General features: G+C 43.5%; 1 protein-coding gene across 3 annotated transcripts; it reads right to left on the bottom strand.

Annotated features, from left to right (window-relative positions):
• Positions 1 to 12,073: 12,073 nt before the first annotated feature.
• On the bottom strand, positions 12,074 to 23,087 carry LOC135897874 (uncharacterized). Of its 3 annotated transcripts, none has more exons than XM_065426567.2 (9): positions 22,909 to 23,087; positions 18,024 to 18,483; positions 17,097 to 17,159; positions 16,678 to 16,740; positions 16,531 to 16,590; positions 16,220 to 16,422; positions 15,834 to 15,993; positions 15,012 to 15,146; positions 12,074 to 14,623 (listed from the first exon to the last, which is right to left on the bottom strand). In XM_065426567.2, exons 2-9 carry the CDS (start codon positions 18,481 to 18,483, stop codon positions 14,613 to 14,615), a joined length of 1,155 nt encoding a protein of 384 aa, XP_065282639.1. In that variant the 5' UTR covers positions 22,909 to 23,087; the 3' UTR covers positions 12,074 to 14,612. The 3 variants fall into 3 exon arrangements, with proteins under 3 accessions (XP_065282639.1, XP_070389630.1, XP_070389629.1); XM_070533529.1 differs by lacking the exon at positions 12,074 to 14,623 and having other exon boundaries at positions 14,743 to 15,146; positions 18,024 to 18,221; positions 18,294 to 18,483; XM_070533528.1 differs by lacking the exon at positions 12,074 to 14,623 and having other exon boundaries at positions 14,743 to 15,146.
• Positions 23,088 to 23,290: the final 203 nt, after the last annotated feature.

Here is a 23,290-nt window from a genome sequence, read left to right as displayed (position 1 = left end):
AGGCAGACTTCACTGTGTAAGAAATTGAACTTGAAAAGTTCTAATGAAATCCCAACAAGCAACGCTGGTGATATCTTTTAGACTTACTGACAACTATAGACCAGGTAGCAAAATAGAGACCAGAATGCAACTAATCCTTACTAAAATACCTCATGCTAGACACTATATTATTTTCATCAGCCACCACCAGGTGATCGACAACACACCCAAAAGCTATCATTACAATAGCTCAGTGCACTGGAATAAAAGGACTTGTGTGGCAGCAAAGGTGATTGCTCAACACCACCAGCCTTCGCTAACATAGTGTCCACTCATATGAATCGCTTCCCAGTAGCCAGTGATATACGAGGACCTGGTGCAGTAGCAGTGATGCTGTAGATGACCCAAAGCCACACTGCGCTTGGTGTGTACTATATTGAACTGTTTGCACTAAACCAAGGTGCAATAAAAGGCTTAATAGCTGTCTATCGAAAGCATAAATTAAGTTCATCCTAGTGCTCGTACTCATTAAAAGATATAAAGAGAAGTTTCAACTCACCAATAATTGCAGCTGTAGTCTTCAGACTAGAGAAACTAAGTTTCCCCTTTCGGCCAACCCACGAAAAAAGTGTGGCCAGATCATCATGAAGGGTGTATGCAAGAATACGCTTTGTAGCTGCACTGGCATTCCTCCCTCCAAGGTCTGTGAACTCGTGAACCTGCAAAAAACAGATTTCGAGTAAATGTGTGCGATCACAGAAAATGAAAACTAAATGTATGGCTATGCCAGTTGGAAAACGCCTGCTGCATGGCATCATTGGCAAACATGTTCACAAAAGAAGCTGTCATGCAGCACTCTCATGCCATAGAAACAGCAAGTCTTAGTGTTATTTTCTTCAGCATACAATAACTCCAAGCAAAGAGACCTATAAGAAGTTACGTATTCATTAACATGGCCTTGTGGTGCAGAAGACTAGGTGTGTCTTCTTTGCACTCTGCCAAGAATAGCTGCTGAAACCATTCCACTGCACAATCAGGCTATTACACAACTGCCACAGTGGCAGAGACTGGTCAGCGGCTTCCTGTTTGCTACTTTCCACTAATGTAGCCACATTTCTATGCAGAGCATTATGCATATGCATCAGCTCACACCAAATCAACAATACCATGCCATAAGTAAGATGACACAGTTGATGCAGCTAAGCGACATGTCAGGGCTTAAGGTCTGCATATTCCCCAAGCAATTTTCAAGAAAAATTGCCAATTGGAAGATGCAACTCTAAAGACACAGGGGTAAAAAATAACTAAATTCTGGAGTGTTATGTGCCAAAACCACGATGATTATATGGCACACCGTAGTGGGGGACTCCAGGTTAATTTTGACCATCTGGGGTCTTTTAATGTGCACCTAGCATAAGGTACATGAATGTTTTTGCACTTCTTCCCCTTTGAAACCACCTGGATAAGGTCAATCAGACCACCTGTGATCAGTTCACTGTGTGGCTGTGTTCCAAGGCATCAGCTTTACAGAGTAGATGGTAGAATAGTGCAATGAAGAATACCAGCGCTGTAATGGAGGGGTGTGACAGATTTTAATTTCAGATATGTAGAGATGTTCTTCCTTTGCTGGTAGAAATTTTAGCATTCCAACAAAGCAATAGCTCATAATTATGAATTAAAGTGTATCTAAGCTCAGAAGTTGCTGGAAGATGTTTGTAAAATGCAACCTTGCCAGTAAGTATTCTGTGCATTGGGCTTATCTCAAGTAGGGTTTATGTTGGCGCATACTGTCGTGCATACTTTAAGTCATTCAGCATACATGAGTCGTAACTGCAAATGGTTTTCAGTACAGATACAGAAATCTCATTCTTAAGCATACATTCGGCAATTGCAGCGTACATTGTCCCTGTGCAAGTTATGTTCGCAAGATTATTTCTGTACAGCTACACTAACCTCATATGCGCTGACCTGTTTCATGCAACAGCATGCAGTTGTAACTACAAGCAACAGGGGTGTACACCACTGAATATATATCTTTTTTTTGCATTCAAGTGCTCTCTATTGTCTATGCTAAATTCAGGAAAACTACGTACCAAACTCGCAGTCTTCTCTTTGTCCAGGCTTTCATCAAAAGCCATAAAATCTTCCAAGCTGCGGAAGGGGCACTCGATGAGTGGATCAGTTCCACCAAGAGGCTGCTTTGCATACATGTTGCACAACTTTTCAAGCAAATCCCCATGGTGTTGTTGCGTAAAACGTACGATGTTGAGCGATGTTGAGCACATGCTTCTTGAAGCCTTCAAACACAAAAGGAAGGAAATGTGGCAGTCAGGAACCAAACCAGGTAGGCATTAGGCCATTTTTTTTCTCATCACAGATTACAGGCAATTATTTTTGCAAGGTATGTTGGAATGTAAGAGTGTCTTTGATTAGTACACTTTAGGTAAAGAAATGCCCTTTCATAAAAACATTTTGATGTGCTACTAAAATATCAGACAATTTTCTAACTGCTAGCAATTTATTCTGAAACAAAGAACATTGCATTGTCCTAGAAACTGGCAGCTTCTCACACATCAGCAATACAAAATAAGGCACAATCAAGTTGCAACATATAACGAATTTATAATGCTTTGCACCATGCCTGCTACATTGAACCTAATGAGACAGATGCACCCTTCCTTTGAATGGCTTGAGGCCATGGAACAACATAGATTTGAAACAGGGGTCTCAATAAATAGCCTCTTTACAACAGTCTGAACACGCACACATTGCCTTTGAAGCTTTTGTGACTGCAGGTATGCGCTACTACACGAACTTCAGAGCAAGACTCAATGCAACAAAACAGTGTTCATGCAATGGGTGTTTAGGCACACAGCGAAAAAAAAAACTGCGTATTTGAAAGTTTATGTAAGTAATGCCATCACACGTTAAAGTACATTCACAACTTTAAAAAATTTTGTAGTGAAGTATTATAGTACAATGAAAGCTTACTATTGTTTGAAAGTTCGTCAGGGGAACCTGAGGGTACACAAGTCCATTGGTCACCTGCACAGTAAAGAATAGTGAGCATTTAATGCTTGCTTGTACTTTGCACTAATATCAAAGGCTGTCACATTGTGGGACCCCAGCCCATTTAACATTCTACCAGAACTGCTCATCTCCAGGTTGTCGCTAGCAGCTGCAAAGTGCATTCCAGTTGTGAAGTTAGGAACAAGCCACAGATACATCTTAGAAACTTTTTTGGCTTACATACACATGAAGTTAAACATATGACAGAACTGCCACATTAAAAATTATAGCCCTTCACTGAAAAAAAAAGTAAAAGCAAGAGTTATCAAAACTCACTGTGTGAGCTAGAGCCACCTGCAGTGTGTGATCTTGAGACATCTGCACTGTGTGAACTAGGGCCACCTGCACCACCTTGCGGCATGTCATTCACATCTGCAGAGAGTGATTGCAGTGAACCTGTGAATGCATAGCTATAGTGAACATATGTCATGTTATTGATACACATATATGGTAGACATTCCATAGGATGCTCCAAAATGCAAGAGTGCTAAGCAAATGATTGCAGTTGCAGTCTGCACTTTGTTTACATGTTCAATATCATAGGTTGGCATACCAACTCATCAGTGCATTGACTTGTATTCTCTGTGCTCACTTTACAGGCATGATGTAAAGTTTTAGTGAGTTCACAATTTGCTTGCAACACACCATGGACATTTCAATTTTATAAACTCATTTCTTTCTTTTCATGGTGTTTTATGTCCCAAAGCTACATACCATGTATCAAAGGCACTGAAGTATGTTTTCTGAACTTGGGCCACCTAGGGTCCTGTAATGTGCACCCAATGCGCAATGCATGTGTTTATGCATCCCGCTCCAAATCATATTGCAGCTCAAAATTGAGCCTGCAACCTCATGCCCAGAACAGTTTCTTTTTTACATTCTAAAGACTAATGTGTCTGTATAATTTCACACCTGCGCATAGCTATGCAAATCGCTCCTCTAATACATCAAGACAGTTTGCAAATGAATTGTAAGAAGGTAACCTCAAGCTTTAGCATTAAAACATTCAATGTACATAATAAATAATGAAGCAAGTCAGCTAACTATATGACATGACCCATTATCCAATTCAAAACTAAATCATGCTGGTTTATCAACATTGCTGCCAAGAGCCTACTTCTCACTTGAACAGAAGTTTAACACCCTAACAGCATAAACTGATATTCAAACAGGAAATAACTGGCCAGAACGCTTGCTTTACATTGCTATATAGATGTGTCATGTACAATGACTTGCAAGTCTGTTTATGAGCAAACAGTTGCCACAAGTGTACGTTCTTTAATGCGGGTGAACCTAGAAATGAAATGATACACTGCTGTCACAAGTGCTTAGGTTTGAATTTATGCCAAAAGTAGACGTTAGGTGCCCATGCAAAATGAAACACAAACCAAAATCAACAAGGAAACGTATGAGCATTCCTTGATTTGTCAGCCCATATGTCGAAGCCCTCACAGGTGACAAGAACAATTCAATTAATGGCTTATATTACACAATGGGGAAGCACTTTATTCTTTGTGGATTAGGAAGCTCAAGCTAAAATAGATTTGCACTGTATTACCATTGAGGCACTATCTATAAAATGTCAGTCACATACCTTCAGACTCTTCACAGCTGTCTTGCTGCACTGGAGAAGCAGAAGAGATGCCTGGGAAATAATAACTCACCAGTAAGCAAAATATATTAAATTTACTTTTTAACTGCTAAGTGTCAGGATACCATAAGTAGTAGAAACAAGTATTTTGAATTCACCTAGTGGGAAGTTGCTTGGTGGAGCTGGAATTTGCTTGCTGGAGCTTTGCTTGGCCTTCTTGGGTGGCAGTGGTGTGTCAGGCTCATCCGAGTCAGACCAGTGAGCTGGTGGCCTCCTTATCCTTTTTCCTTGAGACATTTCCGATCCTGTGCCCAGGTCTGATGTATACTCGCTGTCATTAAGTTTGGCCCTTGCTTGTTCATATGTTGCTAAAACAAAAATTCAACATTCAACTGATTTGTATAGAACAAAAAAGGCTTTTATGTACACGATACATACCAAATACTCCTTTCACTGCTACGCTGTAGCACTTCCAGAAGGTGTCTGGTGGTACAGATTTCTTTACTAAGGATGTCACTCTGTTGCCTTTGAGGTTGTCGGGCCACGCACACTTGTCACCCTCCACCCAGGTCACTGGCACCACCTCCACCTGTTTGTCCTCAACGAACTCAGCGATCACATAAGCCATCAGAAAAATGAAGCGTCAGAAGTATTCAATGGTGGCGAAACAAGGGAAGCCTCTGCCTGGAACCAGTGAAAAAGCATTTTCCCAAGGGACTTGCCTTCACCATAATGACATGTCTTCTTTAAATGTTGGCTGCAGCCAAGGACAGCCGTTTTACTAAAGTTCAAGTATTTCAAGCCCTTTGGCTAGTTTGAATGTCGGCTGTAATAAGCCACATTATGGATCGTTGCACCTATGGACCAACTATCCCAGCAGTAAGTTGTGATGGGAGCGGTATGTGTCACCAAGCCATTTAATCTTAGTGCCAGTCAAAGGCCATTCCCAATGAAATCCGATTATCCTTGCCCAACATGATCTGGCTCTCCATCCTATGCCTGCGAATTTTCTAGTGGCATCCTACTACTTTGTCGAAGTGTCCTACCCTTGGCACTCATTTTGCTACTCTTATAGACCAGCTATCTGCGCCAAGCATTAATCAGCCACCAGGCTCAAGACCACAAACCACATATGACAGGCATTTGTCATGAACAGCCAATAAATAACCTTGAAAATAAAGGCATAACACGGCAGCATTCTGCCAATACTAACCTGTGGAAATTGGTTGAGCAGAATAGGACTGTGCGGTGAACTGCCCTACAGTGAGTGTGCATGGGTTAATTACAGGATTATTTGAGGCTTATTTCTTTCATTGCTCACTGTTACCCTCCTTTTCACTGCATGTTTCACAAATAACTAAACTTTACGTAAGGTAAGCCACTAAGGGCTGCAAAAACTCCAGGATTATTAAACTGCACTACACCAACCTCTATAAATTTGCAGATATTATTTGAAGTTTCCGCGAATGCTAGCTAAATCTAGGCCTTTAAATTGTGTGAAGCTCTGGAATAACCAGAAACTTTCCATTCAGTGGCAGCTTCACCATTTTTTGGAGGTTGTGCAGGGACCAAGGCTTCAGGCCCGATAGCCCTGATACAACATAAATGCCCATTCTGGAAGACTCAAAGGGTAAAGAATAGAAATCTTCCTTGATGAGAAACTCTTGGCCAATTATACATGGCTGCTTAGACCCTCTGATATAGGCTATGTTTTTTGCCAGAACAACATGGCCATCCTGTGCAAAGCAGTTGTCTCTTTTAGACAATGCAATTGTATATGCATCCCATGACAGCCTTTCATATTCAGGAGGGCAGCATTCCGGCAGCAGTTCTCCTCGACTGTGAGGACGGCTAAAATGTACAGGAATTTCATCCCATGTCTGTCTGCGTGTCCAAGACTGGCTCTCTACCATCCTGTTGCGCAGCTGCTCCAAGGGTTTTCCATGCTTGCGCAACTGCCTCTTGAGCACCTGCATGTTGTTCTCAAATGGGAAGGCACTGAAGGAGTCTAGCTCTTTATGTATTTTAACATCAGAAGCAAGATGTATGAGGCTGTGCACGTTGAAAGAAACATGCTCGTCACCATACAATTCGCGGAAATGTGAAACAAAGCATCTCAAGAGCTCATCGGCATAACCAGCATGCTCACGACACAGCTCCTTGTTTGCAAGTATAGATAACGACGCATGGAGCAGCAAAAAGTGCTGGTATAGATCATCTCGAAGGCAGAACTTGAGAAGCAATGGGCCTGTGTAGAATACAAAAAATCGGAACTCAACCGCCTTCCAGCGGTCGAGCTCATCGAGTCCGCGTGGCCTACGGGGAAATTCACTAGGGATGTGAGGATTTAGCAGCTTGCTCTTCTCATTGAATGTGTGCCTATCCAGAGGCCCCAAACGAACCCGCAGTGGTCCAGAAATCCACAACTGGAGCAATTTCCGCATGACACCCAGTAATGCAAGATGCATGTAATCAAGTGGGAGGTCATTTACAATGTCAATGGGCAGGTCCAACAGGCCAGATTCTCCCTTGTGATGTTCAACATCATGCTGCTCCCTGAAACTCTTATCCGTTCGTAACGGACAGTCCATGTCGCAAAATACTACTTTTCCATTGATGTAAGATCCCTCGACTGTACACTTTGCGCAACCACTGTACCCTCCATGGCCTTTTGTCATAGTAACGAAAGCTCGCGCTGGAGCATCACAGATGACCGAGGCAACTGTCACCTGAACCGTGTCGCCATTGATATTCACACCTTGCACAAGCAAAGTTTGCAGCTCTCGAACAAAAGGCCTCAGGAAATCATTAGACGAGGATGGCTTAGACTGTCCAGCAAACGCACCCACAACAAATGGGGGCACATTGCCGCAACCACGGGGTAAGCACTGTATGGGCCACAGTTGCATTTTGGAGCTCTTTGACAAGGGGAGGCCATCTACATTAAATGAGAGTGGAATTACAGCTGGCAGCTTTTCTACATGAGACAATGAACGCTGAAGACCCACAGCAAGTCCGAAATAACAATACTTTCCTGGCGCCAAAGCACAAATGGGAAATTCATCCAGGTTTTTTCGAGGGGTCTGCATAAGTGTACGACCATCCTCCGGTAACTGATGAAGTCCCCCCTGTGTCCTTAGCGTCTTCAGCAAAGCTGTTAACGCCCTTCTTTTGATACCATATTCGTTTGCCCATTCACGCAAGGAATCCTGCAGTCCGTCATGTACGCTTGTGCGCTCTTCACTATCGCTGTCACTACTACTGCAAGCACCAAAGTGAGCAGACTCAAGATTGACTTCTGCCCACTGTTCCCTGTCATCTGCGTCTACGGACGTGAGGTCTTCGCAACAATGCTCTTCAAATCCCGCGATTGAGCGATTTAAGTTTTCTAAGCTGTTCCCACCGATGTCACGTGGTGCTTCGAGAGGTTGAACAAATGCTATTTGCTCCGAGTCATGCCGGCTACTTTCACAACCCCCCTGAACTCCTTCTTTCGCAAAAACATTAATAACTTTCCTTGTCTCCCTGCTTGCCTTCTCGCAAGCACGCCTGTCGGGTGGTCGCGACATTCAGTGCGTAGGAAGCGAGAACAAAGCAGTTTCACTTGTACGCATTAGGCCCTACTAACAATAGCCCTAACCGCACTTTGTGAAGAGAGTCGGTACAACCCGCGCAGAAACTGGCCCTCGGATCACACGCACGGAACAAAAGATCTCTCACCGCGTTTCCAAATTGCAAGGTCGCAGTGCGTCAGTTGAAAGGCGCGCGAGAAAGGCACCTGCATTCAATAATATAAAACGCGCCACGGCACCCGCAGAAGCCAGCGAATCGGCGCGCACGTTTGACGGGGCACGTTCGTCGCTTTTCACATACATTGATGACTATGACGATTGAAGGTGCATATTACAAAAGAGTAACGTAAACTACTGAAACCGAAATGCCACAAAGCCTATTAAACATTCAAAATACCTTCAAAAAATTTTAGTAGTTTGAGCAGAATACAAATGCGCATAATTCATGTTGCTGAAAAAAAAATGAAAAACAGTTCTAGTACGACGGTACGGCTTGGTGAATCGATGCCCTAATACACAGAACAGGAACATCGGTTTTGTTAACAATACAAACATTCATTTGCTCAGAACAGAACAGAATAAACGCGTGGACTATAGCATACTATTTTTTATAGAATGATGCCCTTGTACTCCACACTGTGGACGGTGCGCGAGGCCGCATATAAAGGTAAAAATCCGCACGCAAGTGCTAGGTCAGATTTTCTTTAGCCCGTGTTCAAAGTCCGGGTTCTTAAATAAAAAATAAGTGAATTAGCGAATTTCGTCTTTTCCCGAGTGTTCCACTTAGGAGATTAATATTATGGCGGCGGTGTATATATATATATAGCTCGATTTGGGAGATATAAATATTGAATTAAATCATCGTAACCATCGCCTGTAGCTTCGCATCTGTGCATGCTTATGTCCAGGGCATAAATCAATGGACGTTGCAAGGCATTCCTAGGCGGACATCCGGGGGATGTACACCGCTGGTCAATCCATAAACAAACATCCTCTGGACGTCCACCGTATCAAAGTATGCGGACATTATGTTACGTCCCAAGAACTAGGTCCCCTGTTCGTACCACGGATATTGTTTCCCGGACGTGGACGTTCGGATCTAAATCGGATATCCACTGGATATCTGTGGTCCATTGGGTGGTTTGTTCCTGGTTAACTTTGAGCGAACGTGCGAGAAGCAGGGGTTCTCTCGGGAAACGTGGCCACAGCGCTTGCTCACTTTGTTACCCGGCGAGGCGGCCGACGTAGTCGCTCGCTTGGAGAGAGAGGAGGCAGAGGATTTCGACAAAGTGAAATTGAGTCTGCTAAAAAAGTACAGGCTGTCAGCGGATGCGTTCCGTCGGAAGTTTCGGGAAAATGAGAAAGGCAGAAGTGAGTCATATGCAGAGTTTGCCTACAGGCTAATGTCAAACATGCAGGAGTGGCTCAAAGAAGAGAAAGCGTTTGGTGACCACGAGAAAGTTCTGCGGTGTTTCGGGCTGGAACAGTTTTATAGTCGGTTACCTGAGAACGTGCGGTACTGGGTCTTGGATAGGCCAGGCGTTACGGTGGCTAAAGCCGCCGAGCTAGCCGAGGTGTTTGTGACGCGTCGGGCTCGCGGAGCTAAGGACGGTCAAAAGGGTGAATTTGGCTCCAAGTTTGAGAGGCCGAAGTTCACACCCATGAGAGCAAGGGGGGACACACGTAGTGCGGATGCGAGTGAAAGCAGTCCGACCGAACGTAAGGAGACGGCGGCAGCCGAAGCCGAACGCAGAAAGCGGTTCGAGACGAGGCAAGCGCACATTTGTTATACGTGCCAGAAGCCGGGTCACTTTTCGGTGCAGTGTCCAGAAACAAAAACAAAAGTCGTGTTTTTGTCATTATGCAGCACTGACGAGAACATGAAGCTTCTCGAGCCTTACATGCGAGACCTCCTCGTGAACGGGAAAGAGTGCCGAGTGCTTCGCGATTCCGCAGCTACGATGGATGTAGTTCACCCCTCTTAAGTAGAACCCGATATGTTCACGGGCGAGTGCGCATGGATCAAGCAAGCCGTGGAAGCTCATAGCGTTTGTCTGCCCGTAGCAAAAGTGCTTATTGAAGGACCTTTCGGAGCACTTGAGACGGAGGTCATAGTGTCATCTATGCTGCCCCCCCAGTACCCGTACCTATTTTCGAACAGGTCCGATCACCTCCTGCGCGAGAAGGGGCTTTTGTTTGATGAGGCTAGCGTTCAGGCCTTAACCAGATCGAGAGTTCGGGAGCTCACTGCAAAGGCGGTAGTTGCGGGGCCGACGTTGTCGAACAATGAGAAAGGGGCGGAGGCGCCGCAAGCTGATATTCAGAGCACGTCCGAGTTGAATAAAATTGAGCCTGTAGCATTGAAGGCACCAGATACTGGAGAGGAAATGCCCGACATGGGAAAGTTAGAAGAGCTATCTGCAGATTTGCTCATCGCGCCTACGTCAGATGAACTTAATAGGTTGCTAAAAGTCAGCCGGTCGGCTTTGATAGCCGAGCAAAAAAAGGATGGCAGCCTAGAAAACATGCGCTGCAATGTCAAGGAAGGTATCGCCAAGAAAAATGCTCGTTTTGTGGAACGAAGTGGGGTCCTGTACCGGAAGTATCTAGACCCCAGGGGAGTGGAGTTCGATCAGCTGATCGTGCCTCAGTGCTACCGTCAGGATCTGTTGCGCTTGTCGCATGGAGGTTCGTGGTCCGGACACCTAGGAGTTAAGAAGACTAAGGACCGCCTCTTGCAAGAGTACTATTGGCCAGGGTGTTTTCGTGACGCAGAACACTTTGTGAGGACATGCGACACCTGTCAGCGGGTGGGCAAACCAGGGGACAAATCGAGGGCGCCGTCGAAGTTGGTACCTATCATTACGGAGCCTTTTAGACGGCTCGTTATTGATACAGTGGGACCTCTGCCGGTAACAACCACGGGGTACAGACACATTTTGACTGTGATCTGCCCAGCGACAAAGTTCTCTGAAGCAGTGCCGCTTAAAGAACTCAGCTCAGTTGAGATAGTCAATGCACTACTGTCCATATTTGCGCGAGTTGGTTTCCCTGCGGAAATCCAGTCAGATCAGGGCACAGTGTTTACTAGCGCTTTGACGACAGCCTCTCTCGAAAGGTGCGGGGTAAAGCTGTTACACAGGTCAGTGTACCACCCACAGTCGAATTCCGTTGAGAATCTCCACTCCGTCATGAAGCGCGTGTTGAGAGCATTGTGTTTTGAACAACAAACTGACTGGGAGCTGTGTCTGCCTGGGGTGGTGTTTGCATTAAGGACAGCACCGCATGCGGCTACGGGGTTTTCGCCAGCTGAGCTGGTGTACGGTCGCTCACTGCGGTCTCCGCTTCGCACGCTTCGAGACTTGTGGGAAGGCAGGGCCCAATGGGCCATGAATGTCCACTGGATATCCAGCGGACAACAATTAGTGGACATTTGGATGTCCTGCGGACATCCGCACATATCCTCCGGATGTACTACGGACATCCGTTGGAGCTTAAGGCGCAACCAAGGTGGCCATCCAGCGAATGTTCCATGGACGTCAAAGCCGGATATGTGGATGTCCCAGGGACATTTACAGCAGGCTATTTGCTCTTTCAGGATGTCCACGGGACATCCGTTGGATACATATTTTGCTAATATGGGATGTCCGAGGGATATGGATTTTTAAAATTTGATTGGACGTACCATGCTGGCACCAGATGTGGTCTTCAACCTCTTGGGTCAGTGCCATATTCAGTGTTGTTGCAGCATTTATATGCGTTTTTACTGCAATATTTATTAAATGCTACAACACACAAAGAATTAAGGCATTGATCCTGAAGGAGACCCGTCATACTGGCGCACAGCTAGGAAAAGACAATGTTACAGCTTTCATTTTTATTCACAGTAAAGCAAAAACAAGCAAAAAAAACAGTGGGCTCTGGTCTTGTGTTATCACAGTAGAACAGCTTCTGCATCCAGCGAACAAGCACTGCAAAGCCTACCTCCAATGCTTAAGACAAATAGCCTGCAAGTGGATATAGTGTCATCAGCTCTAGTGCATCAGAAGAAATCTAGGAATGTAGGGGGTGATCAGCAGATCAACTCAAATTTTTACACATTTTCTATGAAACTATACTTTAGTAAACCTAACACAAAGACAACACCAAGCACTAAAAGTATAGAACTGCAAAGCACGACTTGTCTCTTGCCACTAGAAACAATAAATATGGGCCCTTTTATTCACAGAAACATAATGCCATAAATCTGTCGCAGCCGTTATTCTCGTCAAGCACAATATCCGTACAAATGGACATGGTTATCGTTCAATAGCTTCTACATATGCAAATGAACCTCTAAAGCAACTTTATTAAAAGATGAGTGCATAAGACACATCTAAAAACATTTAAGGGCATTCAATTCCAACATAAACACAACGAGCTCTGTTGCATCAACCCAGTTACAAAGTGAGTGCATAAAACAAATAAAAGTTCAGTTTTATGATGTCAAATTAAAAACCACCAAAAAAACAAGCATAGCTGGGACATGTGGACCAAGCCCATCATTAGCTTGCAGATTCTGACTAGATTTCATTAAATATATATACTCCAAAGCATGATATGATGAGAGACTTGTCTCTTGCCACCAGAAACAATACATAAGGGCACTTTCCTTCAAAGAAACATAATGCCATCAATCTGTCACAGCCCTTATTTTCACCAAGCACAATATCCGTACAAATGGACATGGCTTCTACATATCAAAATAAACCACTAAGGTAACTAAAATATGAGCGCATGAGACATACATCTAAAAACATTTAAAGACATTAAATTCCAAAACAAAGACCAGAGGCTCTACTCTGTCAACCCTACTAAAAAGTGAGGGCATAAAACATCTAAAAGTTCAGTTTTATGACAATAAATTAAGAAAAACCAAGCATAGCTGGGACATGTGGGCCAAGCACACCATTAGCTTACAGATTCTGACTAGATTGGATTAAACATACACATAATTGCACACAGGCCACCTTGTTTCAGCATAACCAATAAAAAGAACTACACACTACCTCAAAAAAAAATGCAGCCACTGCCACTCACGATGGGAAATACTGCATTATATAGCAAGAGAAGTTGAATAAAGAAATTTAGCATTACTATTGCTAAGAATAAAAATGTATCGCATCATTTGCAACAGAGAACGAGTCATGTAAGAGCTGTTGAGCTTACTATGAGTAAAGTGCTTTAGTCATCACAATACAGACACTAATTACACTTAGGGAGTGACTGTAGTATCCTAAGCTCTGCAGAGCAGTTGAGGGCTATATTAGCATATTACAATACAGCTGCAGCAGAAGAATTTAACTTTTAGAACTATTTTCACAATATCTGAACATTGAATCCAGTTAACAGTGCAAACATATAACCACGTACTTCACTATGTGCACAACTGCAGAACAAAGTTCTGTCAGTAGCTTCAAAAAAAAATGACCTTTTCGAGTATGAAATTACTTGCTTAGAAATACAGAACTCTGCATTCAAGAGTTTGGTAGCAAAACTTATAACACAGATACTGCCTCAAAGTGCTAGAAACTGTTACAAATGGTAAACATACATGCAAGAGCGATATTTAGCTTAAATTCCTATTTAAAAATTTGCACTTATTGGTTCCCCATCCTTGCTCAAATTAGGCAAAAAGAGCATTTTATGGTCTGGATCATTCAATTTAATACATGGCAGTTAGTTAATTGGCTTTTAAGTAAACAATGTAAAGTTGCCTTCGTTTCCAGGAATGCAAGCTGCTTCCAAAGTGGCACTAGCATAAGCTTGTGTTGCTGCCTGAAGGCAGGTATAGAAAGTAGCAATGGAAGGAGAGTTACCGTGTGTTCCAGAGGAGTGGGCAATACGTAGAAACTAGACCTGTACAGCTTTTACAGCTGACTAGACATTTTCACCTATCTCGTATGACGGCAACAGTCTCCAAAGCACTTGGTAACAATGCAACAGAAACTGCACATGATTTTGAGGATCACAATAACAGTGGATAACATACATACATTATACAGTGGACACAAGTCAAAAGTCAAATTTGCAATGTCCTTTAGTTCAGCTGTATCTTTAAAAAAATTATTCATCAAATAAAAAAACACTGTTGCCCATAACCTCAAATGCCTAAAGTGGATGCTACCTGCAAAACACGAATTGTGACAGCACCCTTCACATTTTTTAAAGGAAAGGTATTATACTGAAGCGTGGAGGTGGCACATCGGTTGAGAAATACCACCATGAAGTTGTGGTTGAGCTGCTTGCCAACAGTGCATGGTCCTTGTCTTTGCCATTGGCTATCTGCTGCCATCAGTATCCACAGAATGACCAGAGAATCAGATGCTGGAAGCCTTGGACCCTCTGCCGTGGTGACAGTTTCAGTCAGTATCTGAAACAGCAAACATGCCATGACAAAGACGATTGTCAGAAGCTACTTGTGAAATGGGATTGTTATAGGCGTCTACTGTGCAACATCTCATTATCATAGTTTCAGTCGGCTGCAAAGTGGGAACATACATTTCTACACGACTAAGAACAAGGGCAGCAACAGAGGGTAAAACAAGTAAGGAACTTTGGGGCCTTTCTTCCGAGCCAGTTTGTGCAGTGCACAGGAGTCTGGCAGATTATACAAAGAGTATAAAAGTCGGTCACAAGCTCAACACAGATTTCACCATATCGACTGCTTAGAACACTTGCACATTAGGAATACTGGCACAACATACATTTTTGTGCACAGTTCAGGATTTTACATGATGCCACAATGTAAATTCCATTACCTGCTGCCTGCTCAAGTAGTCTTGGCTTTGACTTCTGAAACTTGGTGGCAAGGCGCTCGGGAGCATGCCGGAGCCACGATTTGATAGATGCCTCAACGTCAGCAGCAGTTGCATTTGGCGCTTTGCGAGCAGCATCTGAAATTTACAAGATTCTTTAAATCATCTCAACAATAACAGTTGTCTTGGTGAAAATACAAATTTCAAGTCGTACAGTCTGCTGAACCTGCGAAAAAATTGAGAAATTACTGCCTACTCAAAGTCCTTCCACACATTATAAATTTGTTATATTGAATAGAGTTGGGCATTTCAGTTGCACTTGATTTTTCAAATGATAATGAGGCAGAACACCAGCCAAAATGGTCTAATGATTGCTTTGCATTTTTTATTTAGACTGCTATTTCAATCATCTCACACTGACTTGCACTGAAGGGCTGCAGGGTTGTCTTACACTCTATTTATTCCCTTTGCTTTTTACCCAACAAACTATAATATTATAAGTTTTTAGCTTCTGAAGCTAAGCCTGGACCTTTAGAGTGTTACCAAATTGTTCATTTTTTTACCATGTAGGCTTTTTTAGTGAACATTAAAATTTAAGTACACAGTGAAATTGCAGCATCCTTGCAGTGTTGAAATATGCAACCCATAGCAATGGTGATAACTGACACTGCAAGCTTACAAAATAGATAAACAGGCAGCATTTTAAAAAAACAGACATTCGTATTTGTATGTGGCAAAAATTAGAACAATGAGCATGTTTTCGTTTTTCGTGAGGAAGGATAATTCTGCATAAAACACAAAAGTAAGGTGTATTATAGACCACACCTGCTATGGCTTTAGCAATCTTTAAGGCGGAGAAGCTCAGTTTTCCTTTTCGACCCATCCAGGAAAATTGTGCCGCAACCTCGTCTGTGATGCAATATGACAAGATTCTTTTTGTTGCCCAGTAGGCATCTTTCCCGCCAAGCTGTGTCAACTCATGAACCTGTGTACAAAAGAGAAGAAATTCTTTTCAACAAAGAAACTTGTTGGATGATGTGAATGTTTTAGAATATGAAAAAGAGTATTAAGTCATAAAGCAAGTAAGCAATGAACGAAAACCCATGGCATTCTTGATATTGCAAAAGTTCAGTGTTTCAACATCTTGAATATTCTATGAGTTCGATGAACTGAAACAAGAAAACAATGAAAAAAAAAGAAACATAGCTTACCAGGATCTTAAATTTTCCAGCATCGAGCTTGTCGTCAAACTCTTGTAGTTCTTCAAGACTGCTTAGTGGATGGCTTAAGAGATCTGCGCATTCGGTGACTGAAGAAGTAGGTAGCATATCACACAACTTGTTCAGGGTGTCTGCTTGCTGTTCTAGCATGAAGCGAAGCGTGTTCAGCAGTCGTAGTACATGCCGCTGGAAGTCTGAAAAATATAGTAAACAAACGCTATTAAAACTTAGTATGATTCAAGAAGATTTTAAGCAAACCATTTTACTGAAAACTGCATTCATATCTTTCAAAAGGTGCGTACTCTTCTCTACACAACAATGATGAGGTGTGTTTTGTGGCCGTTCTTGCTCTATCTGTTCACCTGAAAAGCACAATTTCAATTCATTAGTAGTTTGGGGTAAATGGTTAATGATTTATTTAACTTTGACCTTCCTTATCTGGCACATACCTGCATCAACAGAGTGGTTATCAAACATGCCTTGTGGCGAGTTTGTCTCTGACAACTGGGTCCCTGCAGTGTGAAAGAAGAAAGCAGTGAGCCACAAGAGCCGCTCCACTAGTTGGAAAATCTTATATGCAACAGATAGTGAGAAAGAGCCTAGCAGAGCAAAGAAAGTTACCAATAGCAAAGGTTTACCAGTTCAATTATAAAATTGAATTATGGAGGTTAGAATATTTTGCTTCATCTTACTTCTACAATGCTTGAGAATTCATCTATGCATGGCTCTTAAGAAGCTTTACAGCTATTTGTTGTTCTAACCTATAGGTTATAATCAGAGAAAGTTAAATTTGTTACACACAAAAAATAATAAATAAGCACATAAATCTTAATTTTGTAATGAGGGAGCTGTATATGTGTGAGAATACCTGGTGTGCCTTTGTCTCCCTGGCCAAATGTGGGCAGTCTTGTTGCTTCATTCGAGGTTATTCCTAGAAAGCAACACATGTAGTCCATCATGTAATGATTCCTATTAGCATTAATCACAGCCATACACTGGCCGTGGAGCGCAGTATACTCCTATATAAAACACACAAGAGCTCCAGTATTTACATATATACCGAACTTCAAAGTTACAATTCCGCAGTTCAGTGTTGCAGGATGAATTTCCTTTGTAGCAATCTGCTACAATTGCATGAATGTCACAATTCTATTCATGCTATACCCCATGATAAACATTTCTGGCAAGTGAATAAATGCCAGAGGGGCAACTAGCAAAGTTTCGGTGTATATGCAAGGTAAATACCTTGTTCACACTTCTTGAAAACATATGCTGACTAGACATTCAATGTGAAATTACGAGGAGGCATTCCAAGCTTTGCTTCTATTTTACTATGAAGTTGCCAGTGCACTGCTGAAACACAGGGGAAGAGCGAAATGGATGAAGCGCTTCGTCCCATCTCATCCTTGTGTGTTTCAACCGTGCGCTGCCACCTTCGTTATCGATTATTACCAACATGCCCACTCGCCCGTCATCTTAATTTTACTTTTTGGAAATGCGCTTTGTAAATTTAAAAATCCTATTGATAATGGCACATGAGCATTGTTAAGAACAGGCTAGCTATGAATGCAGCTACCAGCCTGCATTTTTCTTCGAACGAGCAGTTCTTCATGGCTGGTGTGCAAATATTCAATGCAGATGAAAGAAAGGAGGTGGTACATTGTAACATCAAAGGGTTGAGAAAAAATTGGCCTCATGCACCAACTGACTGCTTGCAAGACTAAAGCTACGTCTTCAATGCAATGCAAATCACAGCTGCATCTTGAAAAGTAATGGCAAATACATTTTACAATACCAGATGGAAAATTATTTGGAATGGCTGGCAGTCTTGGCTGGCTTGTGGCAGTTTCTCCCTCCTCTTCTTCACTGTCAAAGTTGCTCCAGGCTGCTGGTGGCCGTCTACGCCTCTTCAATGGGGGCATTTCAGTTTCACTGGCCAGGTCTGAATGGAACTGACTGTCATTTAGCTTTTTCCGGGCATGTTCATAGGTAACTGAAAAAGTGCAAAATGTGATCAATGTAATCACCCCTGGCTTAAGACTTAAGTTGACTGAAATGCGCTTACCAAACAAACCTTTCACAGCAATTTCATACTGCTTCCACCATGACTGTGGTGGATGCTGCTTCCGTGCCATTTTCCCAGCCTTGTCCACTTTTACATTATGCGGCCAGACGCACATGCTCCCAGTGACCCAAGTAGTTGGCACAATTTCAACCTCTTTAGAGGCAGTGAATTCCACAATAGCATAGCTCATCTGTAAAAGAATTCTGAATTGTAGTGCCAGCATTGCACAAAGCAGCACTTCCTAGTTAAGCACATTGTTGCTTCAAATAAGAATATTACCATGGAAACTATGTATATAACTTACCATTACATGCTCAATCATGATCAGGCTTTCACAATTACACAATAGCAGAGAGCTAATCAAGAATTAAGTTGAACATAGAATACACTGACCTGGTCTAGGAGATGCATGTTTCAAAATAATTTTTCAAGCTTTGTCAAGCTATAGCTCTCAGGTTTGGCCAGAAAAGCCAGACATCTACCTATACGACAAAAACACAGTCATGTTGGCTGTTCAAAAATAAATTTTGAACCAAAATGCCTTCATCGCCACATAATAAAACCTCAAGACAAAACATTGTTGACAAGCCATAGGAAATGTATTTGCAAATGAAGCCAGACCTTTAGAATCAGGAGAGATTAAAAGTTTACATGGCAACAGCAGAAAACAAGCTCCACACTTCCTTCAAAGTTCAAGGAATATAGCTGTGGTAAATACGAAAATAAGATGCTACATAGGGAGGCCACAGCAGTTTTTATAGAACTGTTGTCAATGGTCCTGCTAAAACGCTTCAAAGGATCCCCACGTAAGACGCTTGGAAAACAATCTATACTCCTCAACATTTCATGGGAATCGAAACAAGCAGCTATGAGCTAACAAAAGAAATACACATACTTTACAACAGCTGCAGATGCCCAAATTCCTCACTATTGTGGCACTGTCTAGTGGCCTGAAGAATTATTTTACAACAGCCAGAAAAAAACTTCAAGTCAGGCTTCTCACCACACTCATACAAGAGATTGTGTGAAGGCAGATAAGTGTTCAGGGCAAAGTCAGCACCAGAGCAAGTTCCTCACTGCTACAGGGAAAAAGTACAGAACACGACGCTAAAATGAGCTAATCTTGGAACACATACTAAACGATTTGCAACTCTGGCATTACTACAAACTGCTTCTTCCATGGGAGCTTGACCGTTTTTCGCACATTGCTCACAGGCCACACTTTGAGGTCTGAAAGACCTGAAACAATATAAATATCAAGTCTTGAAGATTCAAAGGGGTGTGTGTAGAAATCTTCTTTATGCAAAAATTCTTGACCAACGATGCAAATCTCTTCTGTACCCCTCATGTAAGCAATGTTTCTTGCAATAATAATATGTCCACCCTGCATGTAGCAGTTGTCTGGCTCTTCTGTGCTCAGCACAAAATTTTGATACTTCAGAGTTTTGAAGCATGGAAGACAGCATGTGGGAAGGAGTGGACCATTTTCACAAGGTTGTCTGGGAGTAGGATCATATCGCCTGCAAGGCACTTCAGAAGCAGCTGAATTTGCCTCTGCCATTCTATTTGCAAGTTGTTGTAATGGTTTCCCATGTTTGCGAAGGTGCCTCTTTAATTGCTTCATATTGTTTTGAAAGGGAAATGCGCTGAAGCAGTCTAATGCGCCATGGCGTTTGACGTCATCAGACAAGTGTGACAGGCAATGGACATTGAACGACATGTGCTCTTTTCCATACAAACGGGCCAAACTGGCAACAAAATGTCTCAGAAGTGCCCCGGCATAGTCAGCATGATGACTGCACAACTGCTTGTTAACCAAAATTGACAGCGAGGCATGGAGAAGCAAGAAATGTTTATAAATGTCATCTGTGAGAATGCCGTTGAGAAGAAGAGGCCCTGTATAGAGCAGAAGAAGCCTAAATTCAACAGCCTTCCACCTATCTAACTCATCGACACCCCTAGGTTTACGTGGAAATTCGTGCGGGATGTAGAGACGCAAGGCTGTGCTTTGCTCATTGAAAGTATGACGTTGAAGTGGTCCCAGTCGAACATTTAAAGGACCTGAAAGCCACAGGGAAAAAAGCTTTTTCACAACACCTAACAGAACAACATGCATATAGTCGAGAGGAACATCACACACAGTGTCAAGAGGCAACTCAACAAGAATTGACGTTCCTCTGTGATGCTCGGAGTCGTGCTGCTGCCTGAAGCTAGCATCTGTGCGGAGGGGACAGTCTGAATCGGGGAACACAACCTTGCCTCCAATGTATGCACCCTCAATGCAGCACTTGGGGCAGCCACTGTAGCCACTGTGGCCTTTGGTCATCATTACGAAAGACCGTGCTGGCGCATCACAAACAAGAGCCTTCAGACAAACCTCGATTGGCTTGCCATTGACAACAAGCCCATTTGCCAGCAAATACTGCAACTCATCAACGAAAGCTCTCAAAAAATCGTTGGATGAATGCGGCTTTGAAGGTCCGGCATAAGCCCCAATAACAAATGGCCCAAAGCCCTCACCACAGTTACTAACTCTACATTGTATAGGCCAAAGTTGCATTCTTGAGCTTTTTGCAAGGGGCAGGCCATCTACATTGACAATGAGTGAAACAATACTAGGAAGGTCTTTCACGAATTGCAACGAATGTTTAAGCCCGGCAGCGAGACCAAAATGACAATATTCGCCCGGAGACAGGGCCACCACGGGGTACTCGGTGTTTTCTAGTCGCGGCGTTTTGAGGAGTGCAGGCGCGTCATCAGGGAGGTCAAGTTCGGAGAAGATGCTGTAACGTTTGTGCAGCTTCAATGGGGAACCAGCGCTGGATAGGCGGCGCGTCGAAAAGAGTGCGTTGCACGCCGCCCTGGCGACGAAACGCGGCATATTTCAGCCACACAACCAGACGACACACACATACGCAGCCGTATTATAGTTCGTATGTTTCCGTTTTCGCGCCGCTTGAAGTGGAGTTTTTGTAAAGAAGCTAGCGCCATCAAGTGAAGAAATGACGAAAGAAGCTTTTTAAGCTTTAAATATTTTTCACAGTGCGTCGCGGCGAGCACGTGTGTTTCTTTAACGGTTGCGTCGTGTGCCGATGCCATGCTTGCGTGGCTGCCTGCCTCGCAAATCTAGCAGTTATGGCTCCGGTCGTGCTGCGCTATGGTTTCGTAAGTATTAGTTGGCCTGAAGATATTCCATATTTCTCTGGCTAGACGTAAAAAATTCTGATGTTACTTCGCCACAGCAGTCAATGGAGAAGAAAGCTTTATCGCATCAGCTGACTCTCGCAAGGAAAGGTTTGAGTTCTCCGCTGCTTGATTCTAACAATCCTGGCTACATTTAGCACTAATTACATAAATTTGCCGGATGCATCTCAGCGCCGAGTCCTCATCCGCATGCGCATTTCTATAAACACATAGGTGGCTTAGTCGCGCGTGCGCCGGCACTATGCGCATACAACTCGTATTACAAGGCAGCTTCCCTCCCACATAATTCTTGGCAATGAATGGATAATTTTTACCTTTCGTATCGTTCACTTGGTGCGGTGGCGTTAGAAGGGGCTTGGCGGTGGCATTGCGAAGGAAAAATGGTACATATGCCGGATGGTGCATGCTATTGCTCATTTTGTTTCCGACGAAATACCGACTGCAGATTCTGCTGTTTGGTACTGTCTGCCATGGCTGACCATCTTCACTATCGAATAAACCAGGGATACACGCGAAATTTGATTTAGAAACCAGCCCGACACCGCTTGGCAGGGCGACAAGACGGGAGCTTACTCCGCTCGCCTGACTGCTTGGATCCAATGCCGCCTCCGTTCTTGTTCGTATAGGGTTTAGATGGAAAGACGCAGAAGGATACATCCTCCCTCATCCCGACTTAGTTGTGGCACTTGTATACGCAACAGTATCGTCGGCGCCCTTTTGTTTTCCTTTGACTTTAAGGGCACGCAACGCAATTTTCGTCCGCGGGGGAGGCTGCATTGTGCACGTTCTGACCGCCAGGGCGGCGCTGCAGGCGCCGTGAAAACTCCAGCGCTGGTTCCCCATAGCTGGTTTAATGCTTTTCGCTTGATGTTATTCTCAACTGCCCATTGACGCAGTGCCTCTCGAAAGCTTTCTTTTTGCGGTGCTACTTCATCTGATGAAACAATGGGCACAGAAGAAAAATGCAAGTTTTGAGATGAGGCTCCAGGCAAATCATCTGAATCACCTGACGAACTATTTCACGATTGTGTGGAATCGGCATCACGACTAGCAAAATGTGCGATTTCATGCTAGGCACTAGTAGAATCACTATGCACAGCTAAGTCATCATGTTTTGCAACTGCCAAGCGTTGTGGCTCTTCTCGACATGGCTGGGTGGCGGAGGCCGCACACGCATTGTCTCCCAAACACTCCGGCAGAGCGCACAAGGGATCAATTAGCAGATGTATCCTCCGTGCTTCCCGCGATGCCTTCTCCGTAACGAGCTTTTTGCGAGGCCTCTGCATGTTTGTAGAAATCCTAACAAAATTCGATAGTCACAACTGTCACCTGGCTTCTAGCGACTACAAGCAAGAAAGCACTGGTTGCATACATGCGATCACAGCCTTGACAAGCGCGCGGTCCCGCTCACCTTGGTCGCGTAATCCTCAGACAAGGAGCTCGTCCACGGCCGCAAGTCGGACACGGGATCTCCAGTCGTGAAGAACCTCTACCGAGCGCGAAGCCAGGTTCGCAGTTCTAGAATAGGAAGCTGTTGAAAAGCCCGCGAAAGCACACAAAAGAAATGGCGGCCGTCCCCTACAGCGTGGTATCCCGCGCAGAGTGACTGGTGGCAGTGATGATGATAGACGCAATTTTAGTTTTAAAACGACATAAACGTGAGCTCAATAAAAATGTGTAATAACTCCACTTTATATAATTTAAAAGTTAGAAAATGCGGTAACAACAAATTTCCTAGCAGCTGAAATGAAAAACAGTGGCGATTAAACAGTAGCGGTCCACGTTTATGGATG

This window comes from Dermacentor albipictus, chromosome 2 (assembly GCF_038994185.2).
Source record: "Dermacentor albipictus isolate Rhodes 1998 colony chromosome 2, USDA_Dalb.pri_finalv2, whole genome shotgun sequence".
Lineage (NCBI taxonomy): Eukaryota > Metazoa > Arthropoda > Arachnida > Ixodida > Ixodidae > Dermacentor > Dermacentor albipictus.
The sequence above is the reverse complement of the archived record's forward strand: the minus strand, read 5'-3'. Positions and strand labels throughout refer to the sequence as shown.